General features: G+C 35.4%; 1 protein-coding gene across 2 annotated transcripts; it reads right to left on the bottom strand.

Moving 5' to 3' along the window:
• Window positions 1-367: 367 nt before the first annotated feature.
• LOC112527961 (cyclin-A2-3-like) lies at window positions 368-9,470 on the bottom strand. Of its 2 annotated transcripts, XM_025138828.1 has the most exons (12): window positions 9,364-9,470; window positions 6,685-7,039; window positions 6,329-6,530; window positions 5,726-5,859; window positions 5,154-5,246; window positions 4,785-4,918; window positions 3,811-3,886; window positions 3,377-3,453; window positions 3,115-3,148; window positions 2,884-3,033; window positions 1,466-1,597; window positions 368-601 (listed from the first exon to the last, which is right to left on the bottom strand). In XM_025138828.1, exons 2-12 carry the CDS (start codon window positions 7,006-7,008, stop codon window positions 548-550), a joined length of 1,410 nt encoding a protein of 469 aa, XP_024994596.1. In that variant the 5' UTR covers window positions 7,009-7,039; window positions 9,364-9,470; the 3' UTR covers window positions 368-547. The 2 variants fall into 2 exon arrangements, with proteins under 2 accessions (XP_024994596.1, XP_024994595.1); XM_025138827.1 differs by lacking the exons at window positions 6,329-6,530; window positions 6,685-7,039; window positions 9,364-9,470 and adding an exon at window positions 6,254-6,310.
• Between the last annotated feature and the right edge of the window lie 211 nt (window positions 9,471-9,681).

Raw genomic sequence — 9,681 nt, 5'->3', positions numbered from 1 at the left:
ATTACAAGAAATTATCAAATAATTGTGAACAAGTTACAACAACTAAATTGATGTAATAATCAAAATATTTTTTTGTTAATTATACTTAAAATATTTTTAATAAAGAATTAAAAACTTGTATGAATCACAATTAATTTTAGAATGAATTACATTGTTAGTCCCTATAATTTGCCCACAGACTAATTTGTACCCCCTAAAAGTTGTTAACTCCAAATACAGGTGTTATAAAATTGAAAAGTTATAAATCATCAGTGTAGATATTTTGTTTTGAAGATCAAATCCAAAAGTTGAGCAAACTAAAGGAACCACTAGTATAATTCACTATAAAAAATGTTGATTTGTGGGGAAATATAAAGTCACATAGGATGCTCAAAATCGCATATAATTGAGACATTAATCAAACAACTGTAGAAGTATCTGAATTGATTACAACAGATTTAAGTGGATAAATGGAACAACAAATGCTACAGATATCCAAGTGTGACAAGAAGATCTCCGAGGATAATTTATCTCGTTGTACGTCGAAACATCAACAACATGAACGTTACTACAACAACGCTTTCACAGGTTTGCAGGAGGTTAACGTTGCAACACCTTTGTACTGTCACCATCAAAGTAATCATCTTTAGGCCATTAACATAATGAATGCTATTAGATGATAAAGGTATCATACAAACATTCACAACATAGAAAAAAAGTAGAATATCATGTACTCGTCCACTACAAACACCTTTTTTTAATTATATAAAACAAAACCAAAAGAACCCAGTAAATTTCATAGTCTTTCCCCCACCCCAAGAGTAAATAGAAGAAGACTTAGGGGTTGTTTGTTTGGTTTTCCGTTAAGTCCTATATGGATACAACTAACTATTTGGATTAATCTGCTTGTATTACTTGGGAGGGTTTTTGTTTGGAATGGTTTTTTCATAGATGGAAAGAGTGTGCTTTTTAATTAGAATAGACAGGTTTAGAAAGAAAAAAAACTTGATTTTCTGCATAGAACTCCTCTTTAGAAACTTACCCAATAAGCCACTTTCTATATTATTAAAAAATTTAAGCCATTACCAAACAATGATTATAGCTGAGCGAATAAGTTGTAAGTCTCGTTAACTCATTAAGTTGTTAACAAACATGCACTTACGTATGCATAATCTCATAATCAAACCAAATTACATCACTTCTATTCAATTTTAATTGAACTAACCAACATAAATGATCAAATAAACAAGAGAATGGAAACAATGATCCCAATAGTTATTGATGATTTATGTTATTTAATTTGGTTAGATTGAATGCAATTGATATGATTGTGGAAGCTAGTAAATCTTTTTATTAAGAAGTTTCAGAAAAGATGTATAAGTATGATGATGTATTTTATCTGTTTTTTTATGATGCACAGTGGATTATTTACACAGTTATAACAAGGAAAAACATAGATGAATCAAGTCATTTGACATAGTGTTACCTTCTGTTGCGAGTACTTTTGGCGTACAGCATGGAGAGGGGCTGCATTGTTAAGTTGCAGTTCTTGGAGGGCCAGAACTGTAACTTTTAGTTCCGATCCCTTGTAACCAGTATAATGTTCTAACGTAGCATTCTGCAAGAAGATTTATGGTAAAAGCTTTAGTCATTAAACAAAGAAAATCAAGAAGGTTTGTTTCTTTAGCAGCTGGGAAAAGTCTCTCTTTTACCACTGTATTGTGGAGTAAAATGGCTTTTGGTCACTCTACGGTTATAATTATATATTCAACCGTTGGAATCCAGATCCAGCCATCAATTGCCAGTAATTTTACTTTGGCACATTTGCCCGTATTGAGCATTGACATATTATCATTCTGATAGGCAAAATAGATGAATAAAGCATGGTTGTATTCTTACATTTTCTATAATTACGTAAATAAACAAAAAAATCAATTAACTTGTGCTCTAATCGCCATATAAACTACATCATTCTGGTCAAATCTTAATCAAATTACCTGACATAAATTGTAAATAAAAACCGAGATGATTAACATTCTACTGTTCATGTTGTCTTAAATTGACCTTTATTTAGTTAATTTGTTATACGAATTTATCAAGATAAATGTGAGAATATAAGTATGCCACTGATTCTGTTTGAATGTAGGTTCAAACGAGAGGTCCATTTGACGAGAACGTGAGAACACCTTTATCACATGTGATCATACAAGTGAGGAGACCTGGTGGTGTGCGGACGACGTGTGCTACGACTTAGGCCGCAACAAGGGTCGTCTACGTCTATGATTTAGTATCACATTTGATGGTCTTGATGTATTATAGTATCACATCAAAAACAGGTGTTCACATGTGATAATACATGTGAGGGGGCTCACCGGTGTAAGGGCAACTTGGCCCGCGACCAAGATCGCGCCTAAAGTCGCTCACGTCTCTGATTTAGTATCACATGTAAAAGGGTGTTCTCGCGTTCTCGTAAAAGAAAGATGTTCTCGTTTGAACCCTTCCCTATTTCTCTCTCTATATACATATGGGGTCAGGTTTAGAGAAAACCACAAAAAAATGAAAAACTGAAAAACAACCTAATAATTATTCATGTGCATACAAGTAATTGAAGATGTTTCCTAGTTTCATGTGCATACCAGACAAATTACTTGTATGCATATGTGCATACCGTACAGATGAATGGTTATTAGGGTGTTCCTTAGTTTTTCATTTTTTGAGGATTTCCCTAAAGCTCACTATATATATATATAAGAGCCACCTTACCTATTTTGGCATAAAGTAGGACCATGGCAGTTGCTCGTTGGAACATGAGATAATGGGCAAATCAACAATTTTTGTAGTACAATGACCTAAATATATATTTCGCAGATGTAAGCCGGATATAGTAGCAAAAGGAACACATACCCATGGATCTTCATCCTGATCAAGTGTCCATTTAGCTAAGAATATGGCTGAGGCAGCAATGAGGGAAGGTAGGAACTTTAGGAAACTGTAGTCAATTAGAGTTAGCTCTGCTAAATAGTTGGCCAGGAATTCAAGTTCTATAACTGGAGCCTGCATTCAAAAGGCAGTTTGTTCAGTATCATAATTCTGTTTGTTACCACAAATAGTTGTGACTAAAGAGCATTAACATACCATATAAGAACTTTGTGCTGCTAAAAGGAATCTCCTGAAAAATGGAATTGAAGATTTGTGCATGTTAGAAAGTTTGGTGGATTTACTTAGACTGCATAATTTTAGCATGGAACATTAAGTCTCATTTCCATTTTGCGGGTCCCATTAATGTGGTGCAACCGTGCAAGGATTTGTGTATATGGGACACCAAAAATGGAAACAAGGATTGGAACAAAATGGGTTAGACAAAGTGACTAGATAAGTTATGGATGTGGACTTTAACCTAAGGAACTTTCTTGTAGTCGGAACAGATAGCTGAAAGCTCAATAGATCCAGTATTGTGTGCTCCATCTCCAATACCTGCAGGTATAACCTCATTCGTTAACAAAAAGATTTCCAATGTGGCTATTATGATGCAGTGAACACGAAAAAAGAAAGGACACAAGTGACTAAAGAGTAAATACATGTCCAAAGTGTACACAGAATTCAGCAGAAACCACCATGGTAGATAGGTACGGCCATTAAAGCCTAAAAACAATAGTTGAAACTTGAAAGCAACAAGGGTTGTCGTCTACTATGTAGACCAATTTCATTTAGTGCCACTCTTTCAAGTTTTGCTGGAGTTTGAGAAAACTAAATGAAGGAAAAGAACCGTATGTCGGGTATTAAAGAGGACTCAAATGAAATTTATGACTTTAATAGTAGAACTGAACTCACCTCTCCTCTTGTGTAGGTGCTGTCAGTGATGAAACAGAAGTCTTCAACACGTGGAGCACAAATTTCTTCGTACTTCCTTAAAACCAGAAATCAGATAATACATATGATTAGATATGTTAATAGGATTCGACAGTGTGATCAATTGCATTGCAAGTTAAAGTGGACTATCAATGAACCATTTTTCTCACAGCATAAGCAACAACCATGGAATAATGCATATACCTCATCTATTTAAGGGATTCAATAGGTTTATAGGAATCAATAACACTTCCATTAACATTTGATAACTGTATTGAAATACTATCATCATTCAAGGGCCAACACATAAGTTTTATAAAAACATTTTTCATAAAAAGAAAGCCTTTGAAGTGTTTTAATTCAAATGATATTAAAAATTATCCCGTGATATTTGAAGTATTAGTTTAACAAACTAACATGCTATTATTTCACATTACCTTCATATTCCACCTGTTTGTGGGCCCTATTTCAATTCTTCTCCCATCAAATAAACAGACCCACCCAAAGGTGGGCCTAGTAGATAAGACTTGGAGACCTGGTTTAACAGGTCCAAGTTCAAACCCTACAGGTCCTATCAAGTCCTTAGGCGCCACGTCAGCTAGCTGGAAGGCCTATGCTTGCCCGGTCCATGTGGAGGGGATGCTTTGCATGGATCTATGAACTAGCTGGTCAAAGGTGCACAGATCAAAGAAAAAAATTAAAAGATTATAAAACGATAAACATTATCCAATATCATATTTTCATTTCTCTTTACACCAGAAGACAAAATGAAAATGGCGAAACGTTAAATGACCTAAAAATAGCATCAAGATATTTGATAGTGGACACATGGTAAGAAATACGTAGCAAGGTGGAGAGACTGCTTTTTCTTGAAATGAAACTGCAGAGTGACTGGATTTCACTAAGGTGTGATTGAGATTTATGCATATTCATAAAGGAAAAAGAAGAGAACTTACGAGGCAATAAGCATGCAGGTTATACCAAGCAATTGGAGTCTTCGTTTTCCAATGCACTTCTTAGAGAGATACTGATCAATGAGAGCAACTGTAAGGTAAAATGTTTCCGAAGCTAGCCCATATTCTTCACAAACCTAAATTCAGACACCAAACTCTAGTAATCAGCAATTAAAGGGGTTGCATAAGATTATCATGAAGAAGAACTTCAAGAGTCCGATGGAAAACTGAAAGAAAATCCTAGATCCATGGCTACATATGTACAACACAGATTGACCATACATTCTTGTGCAACCAGTGGATTAAAATGTGGCTGGACTATTTATGGTAGAAAATGAAATTTCTGAACCCATAAAATGGTCAAGAGCTAACCTCCACAAGCCAGTCAATAAGAATACCACGCATTTCTTGTGATATCTCCAGCTGCACTGTTTTCATATAATCAACCGAATGCCTCCACTTAAGCTGTGAAAAAGAGGTGCTTTAGAATAAATGAAAGAAAAGATAAGATTTCAGAAAACAAAAGAGAATGTGTTGTATAGAATTTACAGAAAAAACAACATTGCACACAAGTGAACATTTACTCTATGATTTCAACTGGCTGGGACTTGCTCATGATATCCTAGAGGTCAATGAACAAACAGCAAAAGTTTCACTCTCTTGGTGTGGTTCCTTGGTCGTCTAAATACACATACACACACACACATATATATATATATGTAGAGAGAGAGGGGTATTTTCACAAATAAAAGGTCATAATAAAGATAAAGCCTCATTTCAGCTAGATAAGTGAAAACCAAACTTGTATATGTAAACTGAAAAGAAAATATGATTTAATAGAATAAAACCTAGCACCTGGTAAAGTTTGCTTGGTTGTTAAGAATATAAAAATCATAGACAAAGGAGGTATTAACCGATGAAGGGAGGTCAACAGCTATTCAGACCTCTGCCGTGCGTAAACTGCTATATACTTCTGCAGCATATAAGCTGCACATCTGAGGACCCTTGTGCTTAGAATCAATGTCAATAATGGACTGGTCTTTTGAGGCTTCCACTTCACTGGTAGTCTTGCTTTCTCCTGCATGATGCAACATAGAACTATTCTGATGAACACATATAAAGAGGAGTCTAAAGAAGTGAATGAAAACTTACCAAGTGAAAGAAAAGCAGGATGCTTTAACATATTAACATTTAAAGTTTATATGGTGAATTCTAGAGAAAATCTTGAGTTTGAACATGTGCAAAAATCCTTAAACTTGGTACTTGATGGTTAAAATTTAAATAACAGTAACTTTGTGTGAATTGACAGAATAGTTGGTCATTTTTGGGACTAGGCGAAGATAAAATATAAAAATCTTAAAAGTTATTTGCATGAGTGAGGCTTAATATGCAATTGAGGACTGTTTGGTACCATTGTTGCACGGGCACGTCATGGGACTTGGTCTCCCACAAATCAAAAAAGGTATTCTTACCTTTCTGTGAAGAGCTTCCGAGTCCAGAATATCTGTTGGATGCCTGATTTGCATGCATCAAATCTGGCACACCACCTATACTTGGATTTTTGTATATAACTGCACCATCTGTTTCTGATTTTAGTTGTGAAGTTATTTTAAGTAACTCCTTTGTACTCTGTTTGGTCATACTTTCTGATGCTTTTTCCTTTCTCTTCTGAATCTGAGGGTCCACAGGAAGAGACGGTGCCACCCTCCCATTCTTCTTGCCAGTACATCTTTTGACCTGCTTGCTAGTCTGACAACAAGCAACATCAACAGGAAATAAGCTACACATTTTAATTAGCGGGTACAAGAAGCTTACATTATGTTGTTTCACTGCTATCAATCGTCATTGTCTAATGCTATAAGTATGAAGAAGATACTAACTGAAAACTGATAGAAATATGTACCTGATCTTTAATTCCGTTGGAAACTTTTATGCTGGAATCTTCGAAGAGATTGTTGGTGATATCCTTGAGAACAGCCCTTCTCTTGGCCGGGACATTGGAGGCAACATCAGTAGCAGACTTGTTATCTGATGATGCTCTTTTAGCTTTTGGTTGAAGGGCCTGCTTGTGATCCTGTTTCACCAAGGGATGTCGCGGTGGCAAACCCCTTGATGCACCCAACACTTTAGCACGTGCTCTAGTGACTCGTGTAGTGGCCCCTTGGATATTTGCAGCAGGTACATTTCCCATAGTCATGGCTCTTTGCCTTGAAGAAGAGTGGTGCATAGATGTTAGATTGACTTGCTTTCCATGGGTTCTGCAACAAAAGCATTTGTATTTATGTTAGTAACTCTTAATATACTTGTATGACATAGAATTATGGTTCCCTTATCATTAAACAAGTAAAGCTATATAATGGAAGTTTCTTGGTTTAAGCATCATCCTTATCATACTGTTGTAAACCGAATCAAAACAGTAAAATCAATGCTAAGTTTTGGTTGTATTAATGCGTACAAAAGGGTTCTGGCTTTCGAGAGGCCAGATTCTCTCCCAAGGACTCACGCCCAAAAGGTGTCTACCAAACAGAATGACCCTCCTAAACCCTTAAACCTCTCTATTTGTACTATCCAACTGCATTACCTACTTGTACCATCTATGCATTAGCCACTTGTACTTCACTTCCCAAAGACGTCAATCCCCAGTGTATAACACATACTGAGATAAGTTAGTCGGTGATTACACAAAAGATAATCATTCCAGTAACTCTGCCATCAACTTGACTACTTAGATCATGACCGCATCTTAAAAGAGCTTGTTACTTGGGCTCCTTCACTAGCTACATACACCAATAAGGGATTTTTGACAGATGAATAGACCAGTAACTGATAGTTAAATGTTCAATCACAAATATAGATACTAGTATTTGATTACGTCAACTTATCTTTGAACTTGATGATAGAAGACATTATATATTTCTTGGGCTTGAAAATCCTGTCCCATCTTTTGCTAGTACAACCTAATTGGATCATATCTGAACGGCGAGCACAGAATAAAAGCTTTAGAGTAAAGATTACAACGATGAATACTATAGCACACTCTGAATTTTGCATAACATGGTTGAAGTTCAACGACATAGCTACAAGCCTACAACATATGTGATAATGTATTTTGAGTTTGTCTTGTCAGTGGCTGATTGAAACTACAACAATCCCTCATTTGGATTATGCAATTTTTTGCTTTTCTTCTGAAACTTAATCTAGCAATAGATATAAGCACCTAGGACAGAATCTTCTATTTCGTTTTCCATTAGCCTTATGTATTCAATATTCCTATGATGGTATCCATGTTCAGGGACTGCAAAATGTTAAACAGGCCTATGTTCAAACTAGCAGTGACCATAGTTTTCTTCTATTATATTGGAAGTAAATGGCATAGAACTATTTAAAATCCATATTGTCAACAAGTAAGCACAATACAAATCAAGCCAATCCCAAACATATTAATAACTAAAGCATAATTATTGCATAAGTGAAATAAAAAACATATTAAGTAATGAAAATCCCCAAACATACATTAGACAGACCATTACTGTCCCATCTCAACTTTCTTTACAAACAGTGGAATGAATCAATATCACCAATATTTGGTGTACAATTCCTAGTATAAATGAATCAAAAACTTAAAACAAACTCTTTTGTTTTTCATCACACATCTCTTCTATCTGTATATAAATATATTTGTACTTCCACCAAACAAAGGTTATTGACACATTGTTGTTTGCTTGGCACAACACAAACAAAAATCAAATCAAATCAAAAGCCAAAGAGAACATTATAGATTTTATGACTGCAGTGGTCAAAAGTAGTGTCAGACAATTGAGACTGTGTAATCAAAACCCTTTGGAGCTACATATAAGGTAGATCTCAAGACACTAATAAAGCAAGGAGGCTCAAATTTTTAAATCAGAATTTGCCAAATAAAAATAAAACCATTTCACAAGCTTATTAAATTAATTAAAGGGATAAGATTCTTAGAGCTGGAATAGAATAGAACAAAATTTGCGGCATCATGTCCCAACAAAATTCAATATTACTAATCATAAACAAATAAAATTCACTGTTCAAAGAATGTATAAAAAAATAAAACAAGTACAAGACAAAATAGAAAGACACAGGTTACCAAAGAAAATGTCTAAGGAACTGTCAGGACTATTGTTGCTGCTGCCACAGTAATATTCAAGTACACCGTTTGATAATACAATACCAGATGCATCATTTGGGATTCTACCAAAAACAGAGAGTTTTATTTCTCCAAATAACATACGGCTTATTCAGCTTAAAAGATCGACTCAGCACTCAAAAAGACAAACTAGAAATGACTCGATCTCAATTGGATCAAACAAACAGGCAACGTCACAAGCCATATCAAAACAAAGAAAATAGAGAAACAAGAACAATGAACTCCAAAAGGTAAAAAAGAACACGTAAGGTCGCAGATCTGTGCAGCTGATTGATCTTAAACTGAAAACACTCAATGCAGGTGGAACAACCGCTCCAATTTCATGAACATATAATATGCGTTTTGAAGCTGAAGCTTCAACGTGTGTGTGTATTTGAGAGAGGGAGATATGTATGAGCTCACTCTGCATTCCGAGAGCTCGGTCAGAGTCGCAAATCAACAATGGCTCCCGAGAGAAAACAGCAGCGCTAGGGCTCCATCGAAATGCATCACACAGAAACCATATAGATTGAGAGATAGTGTGTATGTGTGAGAAATACAGAGAGAGGTATATAGATACATATATAGTGTGGGGTGGGGGGGATATATATATATAAAGAGAGAAAGAGGGGGGAGCGTGAGAGCGGGATAGAGGTACAGTTCAAACTTCCAAAATCTTCTGTAGAACCAAAATCTGATATTCTTTTGTCACTCCTTATTTTACTTCTTCCACGACCATTT

Source organism: Cynara cardunculus, assembly GCF_001531365.2.
Source record: "Cynara cardunculus var. scolymus isolate 2C chromosome LG 15, CcrdV1, whole genome shotgun sequence".
NCBI classification, from domain to species: domain Eukaryota; kingdom Viridiplantae; phylum Streptophyta; class Magnoliopsida; order Asterales; family Asteraceae; genus Cynara; species Cynara cardunculus.
This window is presented reverse-complemented; position numbering and strand designations above follow the sequence as displayed.

What these genes read in the sequence shown, in the direction of transcription:
- LOC112527961 (XM_025138828.1), bottom strand. Translation starts at nt 7,008, where the DNA reads ATGCACCACTCTTCTTCAAGGCAAAGAGCCATGACTATGGGAAATGTA. An exon ending in TTATTGACTGGCTTGTGGAG is followed by an intron (nt 4,919 to 5,153) that starts GTTAGCTCTTGA and finishes GTCTGAATTTAG; the next exon opens with GTTTGTGAAGAATATGGGCT. An exon ending in CAGCACAAAGTTCTTATATG is followed by an intron (nt 3,034 to 3,114) that starts GTATGTTAATGC and finishes TTTTGAATGCAG; the next exon opens with GCTCCAGTTATAGAACTTGA.